This window comes from Equus asinus, chromosome 5, assembly GCF_041296235.1.
Source record: "Equus asinus isolate D_3611 breed Donkey chromosome 5, EquAss-T2T_v2, whole genome shotgun sequence".
In the NCBI taxonomy this organism is placed as follows: Eukaryota; Metazoa; Chordata; class Mammalia; order Perissodactyla; family Equidae; genus Equus; species Equus asinus.
Genome location: NC_091794.1, coordinates 85,218,151 through 85,246,077, shown reverse-complemented (window position 1 = coordinate 85,246,077; position 27,927 = coordinate 85,218,151). Strand labels below are relative to the sequence as shown.

Here is a 27,927-nt window from a genome sequence, read left to right as displayed (position 1 = left end):
CAGAGTCAAAAAAAAGTTTATTTGAGAAAAGAGTGAAAGCTTTTGCACATTTGACAAGTAGACTTGTTTTGATAATAGATGCCATCCATATTCAGCTCTACCAAGATTATCACAAAGGAAACAGCTTTTCTAACAAAGATATGGGCATAAGTAAAGGACTACGACTAAATAGAGTCAAAGGAAGGGTGAGGCCCCAAATCTCTCCCCTGGACTGATTCACAACCCAGGATTTAAATGAAACCAGCCCGTCTCCCAGGGCAGTGGTTCTCAACTTGGCTTCCGACCAGAATCCCAGGGACTCCTCGAAAGGAAATCCCAATAACTAGACGGCCCCCGGGCAGAGTCTCTGGGTGTGGGACCCAGGCATCAGTGTTTTTTTAAGCTTCCCAGGTGATTCCAACGTGCAGCCGAGGCAGCTCACCACTGCTCGGGAGGCAGGCAGCCAGTGTCGCCGCGTTCCTCAGCCCGTCGAGCCCTGTGAGGAGGCGGTCTGCTGGGCCTCGCTGGCTCTCCTTGATCCTATCTTTCACTCTGCTCAAGAACTTCCATACGGTATCAGCTTTGGGTGCAATTCTGAGCCTTTCTATTTGTCTTAGTGATTTTTAGAGCAACATTTAATCAGGCAAATACCAGCAAAGAGAGAAAAGATGGAAAAAGAAAGAAATTTCCATAAGGCATGATATGAATAAATTATTTTAAAATAAGTGAAAAAATGATCTCAGGTTTAAAAGTAAAGCATGAGAAGTCAAAGCCTGTGAAAATTTATTTATACAAAAAAATAAAAATATCTATTTTTAAAGGATTGATTTAAACTTATGTTTTTCAGCTTTTCCTGTTCCTTGAACATGAAACTGCTTCCAACTCAGAAAGATTTAAGATAGGTAATCATTAAATAGACGCTCTTTACCTTCCTCCTGCAAACAAACAGAGCCAAATTCCCCATTTTATTTATGGTGAACCAGATTATCTTCAGTTAAGAACTTTGGCAACTGCACGAAACAGATGATCAGCTCTGTCAGCAGGAAGGTACGAGCTGGACATCGGCAGTACAAAAAGTCCCAAAAGAAAATAAGATGGTAAAAACAACAGTAGAAAAATAATAAAACATGAACAAAATAAGAAAATGCCAGATATTTACAGACTCCCACTGCAGGGTGACCTGTCGTCTACTTTCAGCATAAAACAAAAGCAGAGAGCGTTTCTTGATGGGTGTCACAGATGAAGCTGGTGCCAGCCAGTGGGGGGACAGTCATTCCAGGAAGGGAGAAACACAGTTGGCGACTTGCTGGGGCTGTGACCAGGTCTTGGTCCTCCTGTGGTTCTGTTACTAAAAATGACACACGGTGAGCGGTCCGATGCGGTCTTACAGAAACAACTTGTTTGTCACCACATTTCAGAACAAACTACTCAGAGTCACAGGCACTGGGTCTGGGAAAGCAGAGGTGGACGGCCACGCACGCAGGTGAGGTCAGAGGAGGGGAGCAGGGCTCTACAGCCTGGAAGCTTCTGTGCTAAGGAGTCTTCTAATAGTCCTAAGGAGAGAGAAACAAAGTCCCAACTTACTCTCAGCAGAACATGGGTTTGAAGCTAAGAAAAAAAATGTCATAAACAAGTCTGCTACTAGGGGGTTGCTCTGTAGCCCGAGACTATTTCAAATGCAATGGACGATACTTCACATCTGAAAATGGCCTGTCGAGTCCATCAAGGGACTGAAACCCAATCAATTCTGCCCCAGGAGACCTCCTGAGCTCAGCAGTCACTAAGAATAAATAAATGAATAAAAAGCTAGTATTAATAATTGATTGTTTAATCAAAGGGAATTTTTCTTCCACAAAAATGTGTGACCCCTCTCTCTCTCCAAAATATAAAAACAGTAAATAACACCTCAGACTTGAAGTGTACCCAGATGGCCCTCAGACTTTAGAATGGGCGTTGTGACTCCAGATCAGGAACACTCAAGTTCTGAAGACGAAGACATTTTTCTAATCATCTACAAAATTACCGGGCTGTCTGAAATGGTCTGGCTGATACTTACAGCTCGTGGTTTTTTGTTTAACTTCAGATCAATCCTGCGATAGGAAACATAAAAAATATTTGCATTTTACTTTACAGAAAAAGGGTCCAAGAATCAGCTACTGCACAGGGCACAAGCTATAACAAAGGCTATTTGGTTAAGTAAAATCCACATTCTTCCTTAGACTATGTCATATTTAGTTGTTTACCCAGATATTATTAAGCAAGTATTTAAAAACATGAGCAGATACTCTTGCCACAAGGGAAACTTAAACGATTCAAGAAAGAAATAGACAGCAGTCACGAAAGCCAAATCATTGTTTAAAATTACTCCAAAATTACACGTTAAAGAGACTGGATTAAGAGGCATGCTCCACGTTAATGTGTTAGCTCTTAACTACATCCCTGATAGTCACTGAGACACAGAGTGATTAAGAACAGGAAGGAAACTAGGACTTTGTATTTCTGGATAGGAAACACAAAAGAAATTAAACGAATTTCAATTCTTAAATCTTTCCAAAGCCAAATATCAAGATCTTAAACTATTAATCTCCTTACGAAGCAAAGCCAGAAAATCAATTTAAATATAAAGTAAAGGTTATCTAGTTTAAAAGAAATTAAAATGCATAAAAGTGAAGTTTACTTAATTTTGCTTAAGTTATTAAATAAAATGTTACCTCCATCACGTTTTTCTGTTTTAAAAAAAACTTCCCAGCCTAACCTAATATACATACCTACAATTAAACAGATAAACTATGGGTTAGAAAGGTCTCAAAAAGGCATATTGGTCTCTACACACTAACAACACAGCACAAATACTAATTCAAATCAAACTTACTCAAAGTCATAATCAAACATGCCAGACGGGCTGAGGGCAGCATTTGAAAGGAAGAAAGCAATAGAAATTAATATACTAATTGAATAAATTAGTTGATTAGCCACCCTAGCAAGATTTATAGAAACAAAATCAGCTTTAAGAATCTTAAGCCATAAAGTTTTCAACATCAAGGCACCAAAGACAGTGTGGTTGGCAGAGTCCCTTCCCTCAGTGAATTTCACATTAGGACAGACCACGAAAGGAAAAGTCATGTCATTAGGAAACTGGACCCCTGCAGGCCTTCTATTAGCTGCCCGATTCAGAGTTAGAGCTTTCAAAATATTCTATTGTAACGAAAAATATAAATAGGGCATTAGAAGAAATAGAGAAAGAGGGTTTAGTCATATAATGAAAGGTGCTTTGAAGACAGTACTAATAACTCAGCATAATATACTTTCACTAAAGTCAAAGATAAAAACATGACAAATTTTTTAAAAAGAAAACATTCTGCAACTTTTAACTCGAGTTCTATGTTCCAGCGTGTCCAGGGAGCGTGGCACTCCTTTTCTACAGCATTCATCCTAGAAGCCAAGGGTCGAATGCAGAGTCTTGTTCCAGAAACTGCAGAGCCGTCTTACTCTGCCCCCTGAACTGGTGGCGGCAGTGAACGGCTTAGGTCAGGGCCGCAATTGCGGAGCACCGAGGTCTGCAGCGCCCCTATCAAAACAAAGCAAAGTTGCCATCCACGAGCACCCGAGCCTCTGGCACCCGGAGGGGAGCAGCACAGAGGAGGAGGCCACTTGGGGCCATTGCTGCTAACAGACCGTGGTCCAGGCAGACCTCCAAGGCAAACAGTAACCAAGATTGTGACACCAGCTCCTTAGGTGGCTCCAACGCCTTTCTGACTGTAGGCATGTGGTAAAACAATATGCAGAATAGCTGTCTTTCCCTCCTAGCCAATGTTTGCAAGAGCGAAGCTGGAAGAAAGCTTAACTTCAATATCCCTTATGCAATAGCTTCACCTGACACATCTGGGAGAGTATACGGTAAGTGTACAAATTAGTAACTATCAAAAATTTAACTTTCAGCCTAACTCAACTTTGTTCATAAATTAAAGGAGACTGTACCTACTTAAAAACTATCTTCAAAAAACTTCAAACTATCTAGAAGAATTCTAGACATTGGTATAGTATAAAAACCTATAAGAGCAGCTATAAGTTATTATTTCAACTTTTTTAAAAAAGACACTGGGACCTATTCAGATGTCATGTAAAACATAAGAATTCAGAACACTGTAATCATTTACGAATGCTAAAAATTATTTGATAAATTTTCATATTCCTGAAGAGCACAAATTCAAAAGCTATTCTTTTTTGCTAAAGTACCATATTTATTTCCACTTTGCTTTACTCACCACTAAACAGTGCCTGGTACATAGGAGGTATGCAGACGTTTGCTAAAATAATGTCCTATTGACTTTACTGACCATGCAGGGTGTGGCACGTGGGAGGAGAAACAAGGACTGTGCTGAGTGCAGACTTCCAGTGTGTGTGGACCGCCCACCCCATCTGTCAGCCCCACTCAGACATCAGTCAGGGGTCAGGGGTCGGGGCCAGACACAATGCCAGGCTCAAGACGGCAGGAGCCTGAGAACCGTAACTGGCCGTGAGGAGCCATCGCAGGTGCACTGAACTGCTCTTCCCAGCAAGAAGGCAAATCAGCTCCACTCCGCTCCCCTGGGGCAGACGAGTGCCTGAGGTCAAGGAGAAGCCCAGCCAGATACCAAACCGGGGAATGACAAACAGAGCCTGTTCTCAAACAGTTCTTCCCTACTTGTGGGAAGCAGTAACTAACATCAAAGATCTTTATAAATCCTCATATTTTTCCGGGAGTTAGCTCCTAGGGCCAGGAGACGAAGGAAGGGTAGGAAGAAGTGCTGTCCCTGTGGAAACCTCCTAGAAACCTACAAGAAGGAAGTGAACTTCAAGGCCTGGTTCCCTTTATCAGTCAGCCGATGACGTCATTAAGGCAAATGAGGTGTTGCCCGAAATAGACAATAGCTATCGAGAAAGCTTACGGTGACAGATGGAAAAAATGTCCCAGAAACTTTCAAGGAATTTTCCCCCTGCTCTGGACACTCCGAAATAGGAAAAGAATCATTGCTTCAAAACGATACAGGAGCAAATTTAATAAAAGCTTCACAGAGCATGATATTTAATTATCTTGACAATTAAAAACATATTTTTAAGAGTATGGTTCCCTGCTACTGTTTGTGATTAAGCTGGGATCAGTCCCATCACAGTGGTCAAATAACGCAGAGCCTTAAAAAAAAAAGGAGATGATAGGCAATTTTTGCTATTTCTTAGTGCAGTTATGAGATTGGCATGGTGATTCCTGGTTTGCAGAAAACATCAGCAGCAGTCCTTTGTTGCTGTTTGGAGGAAATACTATTTCTGCAGTCTAAAAACCACCACCACCGCTGACAAGCAAAACTCTTAAAAGAATTCAAGAACCAGTTGATGCCAAGGAGGCTTAAACCAGTTAGATTAATTCTCCATTATCCCCGGGTCTCACGTCCACAAAGCTAACAATCTTCACACCTTGGGTGCATGAAGGAATGTGCTGCCCGTGTGTAAAACGTCCCAGCCCAGAAGCAAACCGGAGGCCAGGAGCCCCACCCACTCCTGCGTGCCCCTCATCTTTTCGGCACTCGGGCTCCCAGGAGGAGCGGGACAAGAGCCAGCCTACAGAGACCCGCTTTTTATGCCTCCCAGAGGAAGGTGTGAGGCCAGAGCAAGATCCTCACTCTGGAAACTAGGCATCACCCTCTCTGAGGGCAGCTGTGTGATTTCCAGTTGTCTCAGTTAACAGGCCTCAGCATTACCGTACAAATGCCACGCAGCGTGAACGCTAAAATCCTCTCTGGGAGGCACCTGCCCCTCTGTCCACGGAGGTCATTCCTATCTCATTACGTACTGCAAAACACACAGTGGCAAAGATGATCTAGGAAGGCACCGCCACATCTGATAGACTTTACGTTGTTCTTCTGAGATCTGAAGCCAGCATATTGCAGAGATATATAAAAACAGAAATCACAGACAATCAAAACACTTGTATTGAAAAAGAAAAACAGCCCCGTGAGATCAGTTCTCTCCATCCACGAGGGAGTAATGGGCAGGGATCAGGACCGAGAGCAAAAGACTTTGCCCCACTCCGCAGCTTCCCAGCACGTGCTAGGACACACATTCCGTTTCTATTTCCCCTTTTCCTCTCCTAAAAGCAGGCCAAATCCACCACACTAAACATGTTTCTATGGAATAAAATTCTTCTGCACTAGAAACAGTGAGAAGGATGGCCTCCTTCACGGTCACTCTGATGCCCACCAATTCCCCCCTTAGAGACAGAAAAACTCCTCCATTTCACTGGGACCAAAGGGATTTCTTCCCATCAGAAATAGGAAGACTGAACTGATGCTGAAGATTCTTTTTCTAGTAAAGTCCCTCCCCAGCCATGGTCACAGAAGCTCCGGGTGGGCGGGGGTGGTGTGAGGTGGGGAGTGTGGGGGTCCCCGCCACTGACCTGTGCCGGTTTTTGTTCTTTCGTTTTTTATGGCTGCTGTGGTGGCTCCCTGAGGAAGTAGAAGACGCAGCCTTCTGAGGTTTCACTCCCTGCACAGATCCATCCAGATCCTCAGGGTCCTCCTGGCTGGGCTCATTTTCCTGATTGTGGAAGTCTGGAGAAGTATCACTTTCCGTGCCACTTCCTGGCTCCCCTGGAGGAAAGAAACACAAGTCCCCAGAAACATCATCAGTCTCCTCAGGTAATCTGTTCACCAACGAGGACAGACTTTTTGAGCACTAATATATTTGGAAAAGGATTATTTCTTATCCTCGAGGACCAAATATTCTGATTCACACCAAGATATATACAGTCAAAGCATCGAAGTTACCAGAATTCTTGAAAAACATGTAAAATGACGGCTGGGAGATGGGACCATACAACCAGGATAACCTCACAGCATACAGCTTGTTTAGACATAGAATACTCTAATGAGATTAATAATTATATGAGAAGCGTTACTAAAAACACTTGGGGAGGTGAGAGATGACCTTGGGAAAACATCCTACAGCGGGCCCCAGTTCCTTCCCCAAACCATACAGGAATCCTGTCTTTCTATCAAGAAAAAGGGCTCGAGAGGAGAAGAGCCTACTACCTACGTCACTCTGAAAAGTCTTAAGAATATTTAAAAAGTGATAATAATACTCTTCAGCTGACACAATATTCCCAATTTTAAAACATCCCTTAGATATGTTAAATAAGCAAGTTCAAGAACAATTTGTATACATATAATTTTTAGGGAAAACTACATATATTTTGGTAAATGTATACTTTTCTTCCCTGACAGGAATTTCTTGAAACTCTCAACAGAAAAAGATGCGGGAAGACTTTCACTTTACTGAACTTTTCAAGGATCGTAAATATGTACATTATCTGTTTCTAAAAATTGTCAAAAAACTGTGGACAGCAGGACCAGGGGCCAGTTTTCTTCTTTTTTATGTCTTTGTATCATAAACTGCTGGGAAGAGATTTCAAAGTGAGTAGCACGTGGCTATGAGACGTAGAAGAGGCAGTCCCAAACAGCAGGAGAGAGAAAAAGAACCACGTCTCCCAAATCATGAAACCCTGTTTTTGAACATTTCACGAAAGCAACAGAAGAGGGAGCTGTGGAACTAAGAGGCTAGAAAAAGCACACTGACCCGTCCTGCCCTCCCAAAGTTCAGGACAACCGATTTCATACAAAAATCAGCAAGAGAACTTCAAAACTTACTACACAGAGCTAGAGCTAGAAGACAGTGGTAATGGTGTAGGAACAGACACACAGATCAAGGGAACAGAATTCAGAGTCCAGATACAAACCCTTACATTTCCGGTCAACTGATTCTCAAGAAGGTTGACCAGACAATTCAGTGAAAAAAGAATAGTCTTTTTGACAAATGGTGCTGGGACAACTGGACATCCACGTCCAGAAGAATGAAGCTGGACCCCTATCTCACACCATACACAAAAATTAACTCAAAATGGATCGCAGACCTAAATGTAAGAACTAAAACTAGAAAACTCTTAGAATCCACTGGATTACACAATGGTTTCTTAGAAATGACCACAGAAGCAAGCATGAAAAAAAGAAAAAACATATAAAGTGGACATCATTTATATAAAACACTTGACCTGTAAATGACATCACCAAGAAAGTAAAAAAACTACCCAGAGAATGGGAGAAATTATTTGCAAATCATATATCTGATAAGCACTTGTACCCAGAATATATGAAATCTTAGAACTCAATAATAAAAAGACAAAAGAACAAATTTTTTAAAATCGGCAAAAGATTTGAATGGACATTTCTCAAAATAAGATATACAAATGGTCAATAAGCACATGACCATGCTTAACATCATTAGTCATTAGAAAAATGCAAATCAAAACCACAATTGGGTTCTTTGCTTTTTTGTCGTTGTTTTCTTCTTCTCCCCAAAGCCCCCTGGTACATAGTTGTATATTCTAGTTATAGGTCCTTCTAGTTGTGGCATGTGGGACGCTGCCTCAACATGGCCTAACGAGCAGTGCCATGTCTGCGCCCAGGATCTGAACCGGCAAAACCCTGGGCTGCTGAAGCAGAGTGCGAGAACTTAACCACTCGGCTACGGGGCCGGCCCCAGTTGTTTGCTTTTTGTTGTTGAGATGTAGGAATTCTTCATATATTTTGGATATTAACCCCTTTTCAGATACATGGTTTACAAGTATCTTCTCCCAATAGTTAGGTTGTCTTTTCATTTTGTTCATGGTTTCCTTTGCCTTCCAGAAGACTTTTAGTCTGAAGTAGTCCCATTTGTTTATGTGTTCTTTTGTTTCCCTTTCCTGCCCAGGCACAGTATTTGAAAACATGCTGCTAAGACTGATATCAAAGAGTGTACTGTCTATGTTTTTGCCTAGAAGTTTTATGGTTTCAGGTCTTACATCCAAGTCTTTAAGCCCTTTTGAGTTAATTTTTGTAAGTTGAGTTAATGGTGTAAGATAATGGTCTACTTTCATTCCATTTTTTTTTTCCCCTTCTTCTTCTCCCAAAAACCCCCCAGTACATAGTTGTATATTCCAGCTGTAGATCGTTCTAGTTGAGCTATGTGGAATGCTGCCTCAGCATGGCCTGACCAGCGGTGCTAGGTCCACGCCCAGGATCCGAACCAGTGAAACCCTGGGCTGCTGAAGCGGAGTGCATGAACCCAACCACTGGGCCACGGGGCTGGCCCCCTACCTTCATTCTTTTGCTTGTGGCTGTCCAGTTTTCCCAACACCATTTAATGAAGAGACTTTCTTTTCTCTATTGTATGTTCTTGGCTCCTTTGTCAAAAATTAGCTGTCCACAGATGTGTGGGTTTATTTCTGAGCTATCGATTCTGTTCCATTGATCAGTGTGTCTGTTTTTGTGCCGGTACCATGCTGTTTTGATTACTATGGCTTTGTAGCATATTTTGAAATCAATGAGTGTGATACCTCCAGCTTTGTTCTTTTTTTCTCAGGATTCCTTTGGCTATTTGGGGTCTTTTGTTGTTCCACATAAATTTTAGGATTCTTTGTTCTACTTCTGTGAAATAGGTATTGGAACTTTGATAGGGATTGCACTGAATTTGTAGATTGCTTTAGGAAGTATAGACATTTTAACTATTTTAATTCTTCCAATCAAAGAGCATGGAATATCTTTCCATTTCTTTGTGTCTTTTTCAATTTCTTTCAACAATGTTTTATAGTTTTCAGTGTTATGGGTCTTTCACCTCTTTGGATAAATTTATTCCTAGGTATTTCATTCTTTTTGTTACAATCATAAATAGGATTATATTCTTAATTTCTCTTTCTGCTACTCCATTGTTAGTATACAGAAATGCAAGTAATTTTTGCATCCTGCAACTTTCCTGTATTCACTTATTATTTTCAATAGTTTTTTGGTGGATTCTTTAGGGTTTATATATATAAAATCACGTCATCTGCAAGTAGTGACAGTTTCACTTCTTCCTTTCCAATTTGGATCACTTTTATTTTTCTTGCCTGATTGCTCTGGCTAGGACTTCCAATACTATGTTAAATAAGAGTGGTGAGAGTGGGCATCCTTGTTTGGCTCCTGTTCTTAGAGGGATAGCTTTCAGTTTTTCTCCGTTGAGTATATTAGCTGTAGGTTTGTCATATATGGCCTTTATCATGTTGAGGTACTTTCCTTCTACACCCATTTTATTGAGGCTTTTTATCCTAAATGGATGCTGTATCTTGTCAAATGCTTTCTCTGCATCTATTGAGATGACCATGTGATTTTTGTTCTTCATTTTGTTAATGTGGTGTATCACACTGATTGATTTGCGGGTGTTGAACCATCCCTGCATCCCTGGAATAAATTCCACTTGATCATGGTGTATGATCTTTTTAATGTATTGTTGTATTCGATTTGCTAGGATATTGTTGAGCATTTTTGCATCGATGTTCATCAGTGATATTGGCCTATAATTCTTTTTTTGTGTTGTCCTTGTCTGGCTTTGGTATCAGGATGATGTTGGCTTCTAGAAGGAGTTAGGAAGCCTCCCCTCCTCTTCAGTTTTTGGAAGAGTTTGAGAAGGAGAGGTATTAAGTCTTCTTTGAATGTTTGGTAGGATTCATCAGGGAAGCCATCTGGTCCTGGACTTTTATTTTTGGGGAGGTTTTCAATTACTGTTTCGACATCTTTACTGGTGATTGGTCTATTCAAATTCTCTATTTCTTCTTGATTCAGTTTTGGAAGGTTGTATGATTCTAAGAATTTATCCATTTCTTCTAGATTATCCAATTTATTGGCATATTGCTTTTCATAGTATTCTCTTATAATCTTTTGTATTTCTAAACTGTCTGTTGTAATCTCTCCTCTTTAGTTTCTGATTTTATTTATTTGAGGCTTCTCTCTTTTTTTTTGGTGAGTCTAGCTAAAGGTTTGTCAATTTTGCTTATCTTTTCAAAGAACCAGTTCTTAGTTTCATTAATTTTTTCTATTTTTTTTTTTAGTCTCTATTTCATTTATTTTCACTCTGATTTTTATTATTTCCTTCCTTCTAGTGATTTTGGGCTTTGTTTGTTGTTCTTTTTCTAGTTCCTTTAGGTGCACTGTTAGATCGTTTATTTGAGATTTTTCTTGTTTGTGGAGGTAGGCCTGTATTGCTATAAACTTCCCTCTTAGTATTGCTTTTGCTGTGTCCCATAAATTTTGGCATGTTGTTTTTTCATTTTCATTTGTCTCCAGGGATTTTTGATTTCTCTTTTGATTTCTCCACTGACCCAATAGCTGTTCAAGTTGCATTTTGTTTAACGAATTGTTGAAGCAATTACATCATTTGTTTAAGCAATTAAAAAATGGGCAACTGATCCAAATAGACATTTTTCCAAAAAAGATTTACAGATGGTCAACAGACACATGAAAAGATGTTCAACATCACGAATTAGTAGGGAAATGCAAATCAAAACTACAATGAGATATCACCTCACACCCATAAGAATGGCTATAATTAATAAGACAGGAAACAAGAAGTGTTGGAGAGGATGTGGAGAAAAGGCAACTCTCATACACTACTGGTGGGAATATAAACTGGTGCTCCCACTATGGAAACCAGTATGGAGATTCCTCAGAAAATTAAGAATAGAACTACCATATGACGTAGCTATTGCACTGCTGGGTATTTATCCAAAGAACATGAAAACACAAATGCATAAAGATACATGCACCCCTATGTTCATCACAGCATTATTCACAATAGCCAACACTTGGAAGCAACCCAAGGGCCCATCAAGAGAGGAATGGATAAAGAAGATGTGGTGTATATACACAATGGAATACTACTCAGCTATAAAAGAAGATGAAACCTTGCCATTTGCAACAACATGGATGGACCTTGAGGGTATTATGCTAAGTGAAATAAGTCAGATGGAGAAAGTCAAATACCATAGGATCTCACTCATAAATAGAAGATAAAAACAACAACAAACAAACAGATAGATACAGAGATTAGATTGTGGTTACTAGAAGGAAAGGAGGGGGGCAAAAGGGGTATCTGGGCACATGTCTATGGTGACAGATGGTAATTAGTCTTTGAGTGGGAAACATGATCAGAAGTCAAAATATACACAGAAATCGAAATATAATGATGTACACTTGAAATTTATATAATGTTATAAGCCACTGTTACCTCAATAAAATAAATTTTTTTAAAACCACAATGAGATATCACTTCTATCTAATCATAAAATTGGAGTTGGGAGGACAAAAGGGAGAGTTCTCATGCCCTACCTCTACACTGACCCCAAAAGGAAGGAGGGGACTTCCTCTTCTTGCCCAGCAAGAGCTCAGCCAATGAGAGACTCACAACTCAGCCAATGCAAAGCCAGTCCACAGAGAACACCCACTTCCTCCAACAGACCCTGCCGACTTCCTCCTCCCTCCATAAGAGAGTTTCTCCTCCCTCGCTGTTGGGGGACTTGTACATGGCTTCCCATGGTTGCAGACTCTGAAGTGCAATTCTTTGCTGATCCCAAATAACCTATTTTTGCTGGAGAAATAACTAGCTGTCTATTTGTTTAAAGTCAACACTTCCCACTCAGTAGGATGGCTATAATGGAAAGAGAAACAATAACAAGAGTTGGTGAGAATGTGGAGACACTGGAACCCTCACACACTCCTGATGGGAATGTAAAACGTGCAGCCACCTTAGAAATCAGTTTAGCAGTTCCTCAAAAGGTTAAACATCAAGTTAGCAAATGATCCAGTAATTCTACTCCTAGATATATACCCAAGACAAATGATAACATGTTTACACAACACTTGTCATGAACGTTCACAGCACTATTATTCATAGTAGCCAAATGTCCATTGACCGATGGATGTACAAATAAAATGTGGTTTATCCATACAATGGAATATTATTCAGTATTAAAAAGAAATGAAGTACTAATACATGTTTTGTTTTGAGTTTTTTTGGTGTGATTAGTATCAAGAGCCTAACATTTATATACCTACCATATGATCCAGCAACCCCACTTAAGAGCATTTATCCAAAAGAACTGAAATCTGCATCTCAAAGAGCTATCTGGACTCTCATGTTTACTGCAGCATTATTCACAACAGCCCAAAGGTGGAAACAACAGCAATGTCCATCAACAGATGAATGGATAAAGAAAACGTGGCAAATACATACAATGGAATATGTTATTCAGTCTAAAAGGCAGGAGATCCTGTCACAGGCTACAACAGGGAGGAAGCTGGAAGACACTGTGCTCAGTGAAGGAAGCTGGGTGCAGGACAAACACTGCATGATTCCACACACAGGAGGCGCCTGAACAGTCGAGCTCACAGAAGCAGAGTATAGCGGCGGGTGCCAGGGGCTGGGGATGGGGAAAGGGGGAGCTGCTGCTCGCTAAGCATAACGTTGCAGTTACGCAATGTAAGTTCCAGAGATCTGCAGCACAACACTGTGCCGACGGTAATAATATTGTATTGTGCACTTAAAAACCTGCAGATCTCACGTTTAGTGTTCTTAACACAATTTTAAAAAACCCCTACCATTTAGAGATACATACTGAAATATATATACAGGAGAAAACGGTCTGATGTCTGAGATTTCCAATATAGTACAGGGGGTGGAGGTGGGTGTGGGTGGGACGTGGACAGGGCAGGGTCGGCCATGGTGTGACGGTTTGGGGGCAGTGCGATGGGTACACAGGGGTTCATTATTTTATTGTCTCTCTGTGTAGATTCAAAATTCACTTTAATAAAAGTAAAAATGTGGGGCCGGCCCTGCGACCGAGTGGTTAAGTTCATGTGCTCCGCTGTGGCAGCCCAGGGTTTCGCTGGTTCGGATCCTGGGTGCGGACATGGCACCACTCCTCAGGTCATGTTGAGGTGGTGTCCCACATGCCACAACTAGAAGGACCCACAACTAGAATATACAACTAGGTACTGGGGGGCTTTGGGGAGAAGAAGGAAAAAAAAATAAAAGATTGGCAACAGATGTTACCTCAGGTGCCAATCTTTAAATAAATAAATAAATAAATAAATAAATAAACAAATAAATAAAAAGTAAAAATGTAATCTTTTTTCCCCTCTCATTTTATCCCAGTGATATCTATAACAGGCCCTCCCAAGGTATGCTTTTAGGAATGTGAAGGCAAGAGTCTTTTTGGAAAATCTAGAGTGTTCTCCAACACTAACAACCAATTCCCCAATAATACAGACACCAAAAATTCAATTTAATTCCGACACTAACTACCCCACAGGTTCAGGGCTCAGTCCCATGACAGTGCCCCACTTCAGACATCGGTTGCCAGTCCTGGGCTTCCCATACTTGACAGGCCAGCTATAAATGAGGGATACCCACAGCCCCCTCCTCAGGTTTGATAATTTGCTAGAACTGCTCACAGAACTCAGGAACACACTTTACTTACTGTTACTGGTTTATTATAAAGCCGTCAACTCAGGAAGAGCCAAATGGAAGAGGCGCACGGGGCAAGGCAGGGAAGCCCCAGGCCACTCTGGGCGCAGCATCCTCCCAGCACCTGGGTCCACCACCGGCACTCCAGCGTTCAGGCGCTTTTAGGGAGGTTCATGAGGAAGTAAGCCATCAGCCGTCAATGATTAACTCAATCTCTAGCCACTCTCCCCTCCCTGGAGGTTTGGGGGGTCAGGCTGAACGTTCTAAGCTTCTTATCGAGGACAGGTCTTTCTGGTGACCAGCCCCCATCCTGAAGCTATCCAGGGGCCCCCAGCCACTAGCCCTTTCACCCAATCTTTTTGTATACTAGCCATTCTTCTTACTCTGGAGATTCCAAGGGTTTTATGAGCTCTGGGATAGGAAAGGGGACAAAGACCAAATATACATTTCCCATTAAGCCACAGAAAATAATTGAGCTGTATTTATGAAAATCACTCTTTGACACAGTAATGCCACTTCTGGGATACTGTCACACAGAACTTTAAAAAAAAAAGCTTATGTTTATTGTGACATGGTTCACAGTGGGGAAAATGGAGACAGGGTGAATACTCATCAACAGAGGCAGCACAACCCAACCGTGGGGCATTGTTCAGCTTTTTTTTTTTTTTTTTTGAGGAAGATTAGCCCTGAGCTAACATCTGCCGCCAATCCTCCTCTTTTTGCTGAGGAAGAGTGGCTCTGAGCTAACATCCGTGCCCATCTTCCTCTATCATATATGTGGGATGCCCGACACAGCATGGCTTGATAAGCGATGCTAGGTCCATGCCCAGGATCTGAACCAGTGAACCCCACACCCCTGAAGCGGAACACATGAACTTAATTGCTATGCCACCGGGCTGGCCCCTATTTTTCAGCTTTTAAAAAGAATGTGAAACAGACATTTCTCCAAAGAAGACATACAGATGGCCAATAGGCACATGAAAAGATGTTCATCATCACTGATCATCAGGGAAATACAAATCAAAACTATACTAAGATATCACCTCACACCTGTTAGAATGGCTAAAATAACCAAGACAAAAAATAACAAATGTTGGAGAGGTTGTGGAGAAAAAGGAACCCTTATACACTGCTGGTGGGAATGCAAAATGGTGCAGCCACTATGGAAAACAGTGTGGAGATTCCTCAAAAAATTAAAAGAGAACTACCATACGATCCAGCTGTCCCACTACTGCGTATCTATCCAAAGAGCTTGAAGTCAGCAATTCAAAGAGACTCATGCACCCCTAAGTTCACTGCAGCATTATTTACTATAACCAAGATGTGGAAGCAACCTAATTGTCCGTCAAGTGATGACCGGATAAAGAAGATATGGTATATATATACAATGGAATACTACTCTGCCATAAAAAAGGACAAAATCGTCCCATTCACAACAACATGAATGGACCTTGAGGGTATTATGTTAAGTGAAATAAGCCAGATAGAGAAAGACAAACTCTGTATGATTTCACTCATATGTGGAAGATAAACAGATGGACAAAGAGAACAGACTAGTGGTTACCAGGGGGAAGGGGGGTTGGGGGTGGGCACAAAGGGTGAAGTGGTGCACCTACAACACGACTGACAAATAATGTACAACTGAAACTTCACAAGATTGTAACCTATCATAACCTCAATAAAAAAAATAATAAAATAAATGAAAAAAATAAGGCGTGTTCTGTACCAAATGGTTGGAAGGTCTCTGGAGTTCTGTCAGTGTCCTCACTGTCTGTGACGTTCTCACCTTCGGCAGAAACACTGGTCATATCCTTATGGAACAGTCACACACTAGACTCCAATAAAGTATTTTATTCTCAAAAAAAAAAAGGGGGCCAGCCCGGTGGCTCAGCAGTTAAGTGCACACACTCTGCTTCAGCAGCCCAGGGTTTGCCAGTTCGGATCCCAGGTGTGGACATGGCACCGCTTATCAAGTCATGCTGTGACAGGCATCCCACATATAAAGTAGAGGAAGATGGACACGGATGTTAGCTCAGGGCCAGCCTTCCTCAGCAAAAAGAGGAGGATTGGCAGCAGATGTTAGCTCAGGGCTAATCTTCCTCAAAAAAAAAAAAAAAAGAACGTGAGGGGCTAGCCCAGTGGCGTAGTGGTTAAATCCGTAAGCTCTGCTTCAGTGGCCTGGGATTCTGGGGTTCAGATCCCGGGCACGGACCTAGCACCACTTGTTGAGCCACGCTGTGGCAGCATCCCACAGAAAATGGAGAAAGACTGGCCTAGATGTTAGCTCAGAGACAATCTTCCTCAAGCAAAAAGAGGAGGATCGGCAACAGATGTTAGCTCAGGGCCAATCTTGCTCACCAAAAATAAAAGTGAGATGCTAACAACAGCCAACACATATAGTCCTTCCTAGAAGCCAAGGATGATTCCACAGACTTTAAATATATTCATACAACCCTCACAAAAACTCTACAATCATGATGTCCATTTTACAGAGAAAGGAACTGAAGGGTAGAGAGGTTAAGGAGCCTGCCCATGGTCACACAGCTAACAGGTTGTGGACTTGGGATTCGAACTCAGACAGCTGAGCTCAGAGTCCACGCTCTTGATCACCACTCTATCCTGCATCTCACTGACTGAACATTGATTGGCATTGAACCGGCAACGGTCTATGTGCCGTAAGGAGTGGAAAAGCAGATAATGTGCACAGTTAGGGTCCAATTTCTCTATTAGAAAACCTCCAGCTCTTCTATGTGTGTGTTTGTGTGTTCGTGTGCATGTGTGAATCCAGAAATATGTGTTAGGAAAATACCAAGCTGCTAATGTTGGCTACCTCAGAAGGGGGGGCTGAAGTAGAACAGGAGGTAATGAACCTATTTCAAACTCACCTCTCAACAACTTGACTTGTAATAAGAATGTATTACTTTTCCAGTTCTTAAAAAACATCTAATGAAATAAAAAAAGATGAGTTTTAGATGGAACAGTATCAGGACAGCCTTCTTCTCCCATATCCGGTTCTATTTTTATTTAGGTAAAAAATGTCATCTCTAAAAATGCAAATGGTGGAGGCACTGGCTGGGGAGGGAACAGGTTGACAGGGCATGAGGTCACAAAAGCTTTGGACCACAGATAGGACGACAGAAGGGGCACTGGACTAACTGAGTAAGGGCTGGGCACAGGGGAGAGAAGGGTTAACCAAAAAGGTGGAAGACAATAAGAAAGGCAAGTTAGATCTGGCAAATTCTGGGTATGTTTCAATTCTATTGAGAGACACTGATGAGCAAAACCAACCGTCTCCTCATTTGGGGCCAGCTGCTATGAGAGTATCAAGTAAAGGGATGAGCGGGTCACATTCTATGAGGTAAGCACACATGTACACACACACGTGTGCAAACTCACACAAGTGTGCAAAGCGAATCAAAGCCCTGTGAATAGGGAGGGCACCCGCGTTACCTCTCTGAAGAGGTGACGTTCCAGGCAGTAACCAACGTCCCAGAGGGCTGAAACAGATATCAAGTATCCTGGGAGTCAGAGAGGAGTGAACAATTCAGGAAAAGCTCCACTGAAGGGGTGGAACTGAAATTGGACCTTGAAAAATTAGAAGCCCAAATAAGTACAAAAAATAACACAAGCAAAAGTGCAGAGGTGAGAAAACGCAAGGGATATTTGGGACAAATGAGTCAAACAACATCTCTCAAACAGAGCTTGAGAAACGAGAGGTGAAGTGGAACACACAGCTTAGGAGGAGCCACAAAGCCCAACGAAGGGATTTCATCCAGGCACAATACGAGGGGATGGGCAAGAGGGCTGAAGGGTGCCTAACCTTTCTGAGCCCAGTTCCCCATCTGGAGAATAGGAATTCTGTCTCTCACGTATTGAGTACCTCATAGACGAGGCACTGGGCTAGCTGCTGGGGCGACGGCAATGTTTCCTACTTTCAAGGAGCTTTCATCGATACCTGTCCTCAAGGAGCAGCTTTAAGGATTAAACGAGGTAACACAAGTAGAGTGTTCGCTTAGTGTCTGGAACATAGTCAGTGTTCACATCTCAATATCCTTGAGATCTACAAACACGCACGTCAAATTCTAAACAAACAGACTACTTGCCGTGAAACAATTGCTAGTAGGACATAAGGTGGTCATCAAGAATTTCTCAACAGAAAAGTAACAGCAGACAATACACACTGAGTTCTCTGTGCAAAACCCTGTTTTAGGATTATTGGGCTGGAAGAGGTTTAGAAAAGACACTGGAGACAGGGAGACTAGCTTAAACACTGTTAAAATACAAAGTGAGGCCACAAAGTAACAATTTTCTTCCTTGGCTCCTAGAAGCAGAAGAGGAGTGATAACAAAAAGGGTGGGTTACGACATCTCTAAGTGCAGCAGCCGGTCACTCCATCGTCTGATGCTGCCACTGTGCAAAGACACATAGGTTGTTTCTCACTGACATCAAAGCGAGCAACTCATTCTTTAGAGCAAAGAAAATCAGATTTTGATTAAGTTTAATAAATCTATAAATGAGACACTACCTATTAAAAGAAACGATAGCTACCAAATAGAGGGAAAAACAAACTTCCGATCAGCACAGAAAGTTCAAAGGAAGAAAGGCAGATACCTAGAACGATACCTCATGCTCCTGTTTACTTACCCACTGAGCGATGTAAATGCTGCCGGGAGATCTGGGCTGACGAAAGCTTCAGAGGGCCCAGGAAAATAAACAGCAGAGGCTGCTGATCCTTAAAGGAAACTTTACCTGCCTGTTTTGTTTTTCTTTGACTTTATTCCTTTTTACAAAAATATATAAGCCTTCACTAATTTACATACAATTCCCCTTTGGGGACCATGGGAATCCACTCTCCTTCCAGTCTGGGTACATAAGAAGCCAAAGGAAGCAGAAAGTAATGCATTTTTTGAGGAAAATTTTCAGAATCGTTTGAAAATAAAATGATAAAAGTATAAAACTCCAAAACAGTTGAGATCTAAGAATATGCAAGTCAAAATTCTAAGAGGAAAGAATGTTTACTTTGGGGCCAGCCTGGAGGAGTAATGATTAAGTTCCCACGCTCTGCTTCCGCGGCCCAGGCTTTGTGGATTTGGATCCCAGGTGTGGACCTACACTCCATGCATCAAGCCAAGCTGTGGCGGCATCCCACATACAAAATACTGGAAGACTGGCACAGATATTTGCTTAGGGCCAATCTTCCTCACCAAAAAAATAAATAAATTTAAAAATAAAGAATGTTTACTTCATTGCCACCAAAGATCAAAAATACAGAAATCATTCCATGAGATTGGTTATACAGAAATTCTGAGACCCTGGAGAGACTCTGTACAAAGGAAAAAGCGCAAAAGGCAAAGCAGACCATTCCTCTCATGGAACTAAAGCTTGCCTTGAATCACATGGGTGTTTCAGGGACCCTCAAGCCTTGAACTTGGCTTAAAGAGGTCCGAGCACCTAGCAAGAGGAAACGTAAGTCTTCTCTGGAAGACAGCACCTTCGTCCTAGCCCTCAAATTATTCTACAAATACAGTCATGTGTCACACGACAAGGTGTTGGTCAATGACAGACCACCTATATGATGGTCATCCCATAAGATTAGTACCATACAGCCTAGGTGTGTGGCAGCTACACCATCTAGGCTTGTGTAGTGCACTTCATGATGTTCGCACAACGATGAAATCGCCTAACAACGCATTTCTCAGAACATATCCCGGTCGTTAAGTGGCACATGACTGTACTTTTCATTATTAATGAGCAGTACACAGGGAAATTAGATTTCACAAGTAATAATCAGCAGAAACGACAAACAGAAACAGGTCCTTAGAGACTTCAGAAATTGAAACACAGATTACAGAAAAACTATGCCTACTATACTTAAAGTAAAAGGCAAGTTTGAAAATAACTGCAAAGAAAGCTATCAAAAAATTACATAGCAGCTTTTAAAAATAAAGTACAATTTCTGGAAATCAGGGCCGGCCCCGGGGCCGAGTGGTTAAGTTCACACGCTCCGCTGTGGTGACCCAGGGTTTCGCTGGTTCGGATCCTGGGCGTGGACATGGCACTGCTCATCAGGCCACGCTGAGGCGGCGTCCCACATGCCACAACTAGAAAGACCCACAACTAAAAAAATATACAACTATGCTGGAGGAATTTGGGGAGAAAAAGCAGAAAAAAAAAAGAAGATTGGCAACAGTTGTTAGCTCAGGTGCCAATCTTAAAAAAAAAAATTTCTGGAAATTAAAAATGTAATAACAAAAGATTTAAAACCAAGGGAAGGTTTAAGAGCAAATCAGACTCAAATGAAAAGAGAATGAGGAACTGGTAGGTCAAAAAATAACTCATAATGCAGCACAGAAACAAAAGACAGAAGATACAGAAGAGATTAAAAAAAAAAACCAGACAGAAAGGATAAAATGAGAAGGTTTAACACTTAGCCGGAGTACCAGAAGGAGAGGAGAGACAGCAGGGAGCAAACGCAGTATCTGGAGATTCCCAGTAGGAGCTGGGAATGTTCCAGAACTGATGAAAAATACCAAACCACAGTTTCAACAAGTCCAATGAAACCCAGGCCAGATAAATAAAAAGGAATTCATACTTAGACACATGGCAGTTAACTGCAGAAAATCAAGACAAAAATAAAACCTTAAAAGATAGCAGTGGGAAGTGGTAATGGCAGAAGTGGTGAGACAGAAGGCCACAGAATTACTTTAAAAGGGCTCTGGCCATTGGAAATAATGAACTCCAGGATTTAAGTAATTCTCTACACTCTGCTTTATTCCAAAAAGAATTCAAGGCAGCTTATCAAGATCCATATAATGAAATCCAATAAAATAAATTTAAAATGACGTAAATAACACAAAGAGGAACGTAAGAGGAAAGCAAGCTAGATGCAGTACTAAGAGTCATTCCCAAAATGCATGCTATAAATTCCTCTTTGCTTTCTAGGGGGAACCACAAATTTGGCATTAAGCATTTCAGCACCCACACAAAAAGGGAAACAGTCAATTAACCAGATTTTCTGTAAAAACCAACTAGTCTTGCAAGGAAAACAACTACTCCTAAAGGAGATGATAATTAGTAATGATAATAAACAACATTTGCAACATCCTCTTACGATAAATAGAGGGACACATTTTACAGGACCAAAGTATAATTAGCAAATGCAAGTTGAGAGGGAAGACCAAGGAATACCAATATGATGTAGTCAAGAGGGGGGGCTCAACCCAAGGGGACGTTCCTAAGGGAAGGGACGGCGTGCATACGCTTTAGAAAATCTTTAATACTCAAGTATTTGTCTCAGTCAAGCTTCGGAAAGTAGTGGCTTTAAGAGTCTGCTGACAGGAACCTAGGTGCACCTGTTCTGTGTGGGTCACTAGGTACAGAGCCACATACTAAACGATCCACTAAGCCAGGGGCCTGATAACAGACTCTTGTGAAAACTGAGAAATCAGACATCATTCTGTCTCAACTCAAAGGACTCAGGTCCAGAATGTTCTTTAATCAGTCTTGTTACTCAACAAAGCAGAAGAAATGGCTCTACAATCTAGAAGCGGCTTTAACCGAAAAGAAATGCGGTTTAACTGGCAGTCATACCAAAAGAAAAGTCAGAAGGCCTTGGTACAACTGATTAGGTTGGCAGAAAGGAGTCAAAGATGCCTACAAAGTTGGGAATGAGGGAGAAAGGGGGCACTATAACAGAAAAAGTGGGCAGACATGTTTTGGAGGAAATAGAACACCTCAGTTTTAGACAAAATGTTTGAGTTTGAATTCGTGAATGGAAATGTCTAGAAGACATTTTCTAGGATTTTCTTTTCTTTTTGGGGGGCTGAGGCGGGGCGGGGTAAGGAAGATTATCCCTGAGCTAACAACTGTGCTAATCTTTCTCTATCTTGTATGTGGGACCCCACCACAGCACGGCTTGACAAGTGGTGTGTAGGTCCATGCCCAGGATCCAAACCTGTGAAGCCCCGGCCACCGAGGCGGAACATGCAAACCTAACCACTACTCCATGGGGCTGGCCCCTCTAGGATTTTCTAGAACTGCATGACTAAAGCTCAGGAAAGGGGTTGGGGATAGACCTAAAAATCCAGAAATCTGTACGTGGAGATAATAACTGAAGTCACTGAGTAGTTCTAATTCCCAAACTACCAAAATCCCTTTTCCTCAAACCACTGCCTTAATGCAAACAAAACAACTGGCTCCCACAAGAAGCGATGCCACCTGAAAGAGGTACACAGCCACAATATAAAAAGCAAGTTCAAAAAGTGATCCAGTGCACAGGGAGAGCACCCAATACAGCCACACAGAGTCTGACTCAGAAAGATAAATGTACAGATCTACACCCCATCACTAGAAATTAGAACAGAATGACACTGTATGGCTTACACATAGAGAATGATATAATTTCTTTCTTCTTTTTTTTTTTGGTGAGGAAGATTGGCCCTGAGCTAACATCTGTTGCCAATCTTCCTCTTTCTGCTTGAGGAAGATTGTCACCGAGCTAACATCTGTGCCAATCCTCCTCTATTTTGTATGTGGATGAGCAGTATGTAGGTCCATGACTGGGATCTGAACCTGTGAACCCCAGGCCACCAAAGCAGAGCACAGGAACTTAACCACTTTGCAACGGGGCTGGCCCCAAGAATGATACAATTTCTCTACAAAGTAAATACTACCCACTCTCCATTTTATATTTAAGAACACACAGGTACATTCTGTTTACAGGATCGGAATTTCCTAAGAATTATCAACTTAGGTACATGGGGATTTATATCTCTGAAATTTTCCACATTGAAAGATTCTTTTAACTTTAAAAAAATCCCCTAAGACTTCTCAGGAGTGAAGACGTATCTTTGTGTCTTTGAGCCGCTGAAGGCAACCTTCACGTGATAGAAGAGGCAGAAAGGACATGGCAGTTTCTTCCTCAAAAGAAAGACATGATTAAGGATACCCAAAAAGATTCCTAACTTCTAGCAGAAGAGGCAAGAGTAGAGGAGACGCAGTCTTCAGAGACACAGTTGGACCGGAGTGGAATAGAGGGACTATGGTAGCTTAACAATGAATTGAAGAAAAGTGAAAAAAATAAACTTACTCTTTTCAATGAGCTGGTCTTGAACTCCTGCCAACGCACTTACTGCCTAAAAAAAAACACCAGTTACTAGAAAAGTTATCACAGCCCTCAGGAGAGCACGCGCAGGCAGAACAGAAAGAGAAAACACACGGAAATTTATCTGAGCTCTTGCTCGACAGTGGGCCAGAGAGCCCCCCCATCACTTACAGCTGCTGAGGTGACCGAAGATTTACTGAAGAGCCGCTCAGCTTCCTTGAACTTCCGGTTCCTTCGATCGTTTTTGCTATTGGAGTTTCTAAAACACACACAAGAAACTCACTATAAGCACCAAGCTGAGTCCAGGGCCCAAGCTGAAGCTGCTCCAGGGCAAATGCAAGGAACTCTTTTTCCTTTTCCTTTTTATTACCAAGCTCCATACAGAAATGCCTCCATCCCACTTGGATTGCCCGAAACACCCTTTACCCTGAAGGCCTGTGGAGACAGCCACCTTTTCCAGCGCAGGATACGTGCCCCCTGGGGTACAAGTGATTACCTTAATTGGTTCACAATTGCTTTCATTTTAATTGTATTCATTTTAATGCTCATTATTAAAAACCACTAGTGCAGACTAGTGATAGGAAGCATCTCTGTTAAAATTTAAAGAACCAGGGTTCCTTGGAGAAGCGGCTGCTATCAGTTCTGGCACAAGAAAAGGACAAAGTGACAGAAAGCAACCAAGTGCTCAGATTCATAGGGTCACGTCAAAAGGACAAAGGAATCAGCTTGAGGAGGCTCCCCTTGGCCAAGTTTGGGACAAACGAAGCATCAAAAAGGATAATGATGGGTGTGTTTGCTTTGTGAAAAGTCACTGAACTGCTTATTTGTGACTTGCGCACTTCTCTGAACGGTCATGGGCCACATAACATTTCCGTCAAGGACACACCGCATATAGGACGGTGGTCCCATAAGACTACCACCATGCGGCCTGGGTGTGCAGTAGGCTATCCCATCCAGGTTGGTGCAAGTGCACTCTATGACTCACAATGATGGAATCGCCCAGTGACACATTTCTCAGAACTTATCCCTTTTGTTAAGTGACACATGACTGTATATATTTCAATAAATTAATTTATACTAAAAAATAACATAAACCTCTACAATAAAAAAGTGACAGTCCTAGATCCTAACACACTGTTTTTTAAAGAATCCCTGAGTCTACAGTGATAGTAAAGAGAGACAGAGAGTGAAAGGGAGAGAAGGGCAAAAGGGAAGACTCTCCTTTCAGAATGCCAGTAATAAATGCAAAAGCAAGAGTAAAATTAGAATCACAATTTTGCAACCTCCAGTAAAATAACTGATTCAGACAAGAATCAACAATAGATGCTAAAAACAGTGATAAAAATTTGGGGGGAGCAGTATGTTCACACTGTCCAAAACTGTAACCTCCAAAACTACTTTTTAGTTACAAAGAGGAAAAAAAAGCAACTTTTATAATGGAGAAATCACAGGCTCAAACTTAACAGCACCAATAATGGGACAATCCAACATTATGTGCCTTCTGAGAAAATAGAGGGAAACAAGTCACTAATGCGACATTTTTGCCAAAAATTTAAATAGGATCTCTTATGAGGTCACAATAAGAAAAATTCAGGGGGACCGGCCCCATGGCCTGAATGGTTAAGTTCGTGCACTCCGCTTCGGTGGCCTAGGGTTTCGCCAGCTCAGATCCTGGGTGCAGACACGGCACTACTCATCAAGTCACGCTGGGGCGGCATCCCACCTAGAAGGACCCACTAGAAGGACCCACAACTAAAAATACACACCTATGTACCTAGGGGGCTTTGGGAGAAAAAGGAAAAATAAAATCTTAAAAAAAAAAAAAAAAGAAAAAATCAAGCACTGGAACATTCTACAAGACAATGTCATAAACAACAACTTCACCACCAAAAAGAGTGGGAGACTCTCCTAGATTAAGAGACTAAAGAGACGTAACAGGCAAATGCAATGCACGAATGCTAAGGGATCAAAATAAGGAAGCAAAGCCTTTTGGGGACAATTAGGGAAATGTGAATAAAGACTGCGTATTAGATGATGGTATTAGTGATAATTTTCTAGGTATGATAACTGTGGTTAGGTAAGAAAAATGTTCTTATTCTTAGGAGGGAAGAGCTGACATAATCGGGGCACTGTCATGCTATACCTGTTTTAAACTTTTAAATGGTTTGGGGGGAAAAACAAGTGTGGGGAAATGGGAGAGAGAACCACAAAGGGGTGGCCTGCGGGAGCTCTCTGTGGTGCTGGAATAGCTCTGCGTCTTGATTGCAGTGGTGGTTACAGGAATCCACACACACGATAAAATGACAGAACTACATGTACACATTGTATCCATGTCAATTTCCCAGGTTTGATACTGTACTATAGTTACATAAAACCCAACCATCGGGAAAAACTGGGGTGAAGGGGACACGAGACCTCTCTCTACTATTTTTGCCACTTCCTATGTATCTATAATGATTTCAAAATTTTCAAAAAGTGTAAACATAGATGAGTGTCTTTATGCATATTATAGAGAGAGGAAAGGAAAAGAGAGAGAGAAAGCAAATATGGCAACAAGTTAACAATTGGTGAATGCCCTTTAAGGGTATCAAATGTTCATGTACTATTCTTTCGATTTTTCTACAGATTTGAAAATTTCAAACAATTTAGCGAGTTCTCAAGTATATTACTAAATAAACAGTGGTACAGGTGGCACACAGGTATGGCAAATATTGTGAGGGTGGGAACTCATGACGGATTAAAATGTGAAAGACTCAAATAAGAGAGCTGCTGTGTAAAGTATTATACGCTGCACTTCATTTAGGCCTCACGCAACCCCGAGCCACAGGCTGGACTTTCCCCATTTCACTGATGTCGGATTTGTCCAGGATCACTCAGTGAGGCAGTGGCTGAGCCCGAGGCCAAGTTCAAGCCCAGACCTCTTTCCACACCACCGCTTTACTGGTGCCTCCCCGCAAACTTGCTAGCAAGAACATATATGTCCTTAAAACGAATATTACTAGGGAACAACACAAACACTGTAGGCTTCTGACACTCACTTCTGGTTGGTCAGATACCGATCCCAGCCACGGATAATGTTGCCATACATCTGAGTGTCTTCCAGGTAGCTTCCTTCAAAAGCATAGATCTGTCTCTCCAAGTTTGCCAGTGTTTCCTGAGAGATGAAAAACACGGCAAACGGGTAATGCCTTTTACATACAAACATTAACTCTGACCAAACCGAAAACTCAAGCTCAACGACACTAAACCACCGTTGTGGAGAGATGGAGGACATGGGGAGGGGCAAGCTGCTCCAGAAGAAGACAGTCTACCCCTGTTTGCTGGATCCCTTTGAGAACAGAAAGGGATAGAGAGAGCCTGTCCCCGGAAAAATGTAGACTCATGCAAAATTTTGCATACATTTCAGAGGGTTCGTGGAAACCCAGCTGTCAAGAACCCCGGCTGAGGCAGAACGTGAGCAGTCTCCACTCCCACGCATACAAGGTGCCGCCACCGGGGAGAAGGCAGGGCGCGCAGCCTCCAGCGCCAACGCACTCCCCTCCCCGCAGGCTCAGAGAGGCCGCCTGCGCTGGGCTGCCAGTTGCCATGGAAACGTGGAAGGGCAGCTTCAGGTGAGACGCGCCTCCCCACGCCCAAGCCAAAATGCGGGGGGCAGGGAGGGCTTGGCCACCAGAGTGCTTGGGACCCTGGCTGCATGTCACGATTCACAACCCCCTACACTGAGTCCGCTCCCCTCGCCTGTCACCTTCTAGATGCTCCCAAACGCATCACATCCCTGCCCATCAAAACACCCATCCAACGGATCTACTCCTAGTCCCCAAAAGGACATGCGCCCCTCCATCCTCCAAAGGCCAGACTGGGTAACAAGGTGCCCCTCCCACCCACGCCTGCTGCCCCACCCTCCCCAAAGCCCACCCGCAAGCCCGACCCGATCTCCTGCAGCCCGCCAACACGCCCGCCCGTACCCCGCGGAGATCGCGCCCCTGCTCGCTCTCGCCCACCCCGCAGAGCTCACGGACACTCGCCTTTCCCGGCTCCCACCCCGACCCGCACCCCAGGCGCCATCCCGCCCCCACGCCCCTCCCCCCGGCTCCGCGCCCGCCCCCGCCCCGGCTCGCCCGGCTCGCCCGGCTCCAGCGCCGGCTCCGCCCCGCCGGGAAGCCGAGGCGCCGGCGGGCCGCGGAATGCGCAGCCCGGCCTCGGGCCCCGGACTCCGGGCCGCCGCGCTGCGCCCGCGGGGTAACGGCCCTGCGCGGCGGGCCGGGGCCGGGCGGCGGGGCGGGCGCGGGCCCCCGGGCGCTCCAGGGCCAGAGCCTCACCGCCAGCTCCTGCTTCCGCTTCACGAGCTCCGCCAGCTCCCGCCGGGTGTCCGGGATCTGCGGCGGCGCCGCCTTGTTGTGCATCGCCATGTTGGGCTCAGGCAGGCGGCGGCGCGCCGGGCTTGGGGCGGGCCCTGCGCGCCGCCGCCCGCCAGGGGGCGCCCGCGCCGCATTGCGCCTGCG

At 43.0% G+C, this 27,927-nt stretch overlaps 1 protein-coding gene across 5 annotated transcripts; it reads right to left on the bottom strand.

Annotated features, from left to right (window-relative positions):
- MEAF6 (MYST/Esa1 associated factor 6) lies at positions 1–27,915 on the bottom strand. 5 transcript variants are annotated; one of them, XR_006527797.2, is made up of 9 exons: positions 27,745–27,915; positions 26,464–26,579; positions 23,597–23,684; positions 23,411–23,456; positions 6,410–6,602; positions 2,852–2,881; positions 2,691–2,747; positions 2,036–2,069; positions 1–1,532 (listed from the first exon to the last, which is right to left on the bottom strand). XR_006527797.2 is itself a non-coding variant. In XM_044770367.2 (9 exons), exons 1-8 carry the CDS (start codon positions 27,832–27,834, stop codon positions 2,059–2,061), a joined length of 678 nt encoding a protein of 225 aa, XP_044626302.1. In that variant the 5' UTR covers positions 27,835–27,915; the 3' UTR covers positions 1–1,532; positions 2,036–2,058. The 5 variants fall into 5 exon arrangements, 3 of the variants coding, with proteins under 3 accessions (XP_044626302.1, XP_044626303.1, XP_044626304.1); XM_044770367.2 differs by lacking the exon at positions 2,852–2,881 and adding an exon at positions 5,807–5,883; XR_006527798.2 differs by lacking the exon at positions 2,852–2,881.
- Positions 27,916–27,927: the final 12 nt, after the last annotated feature.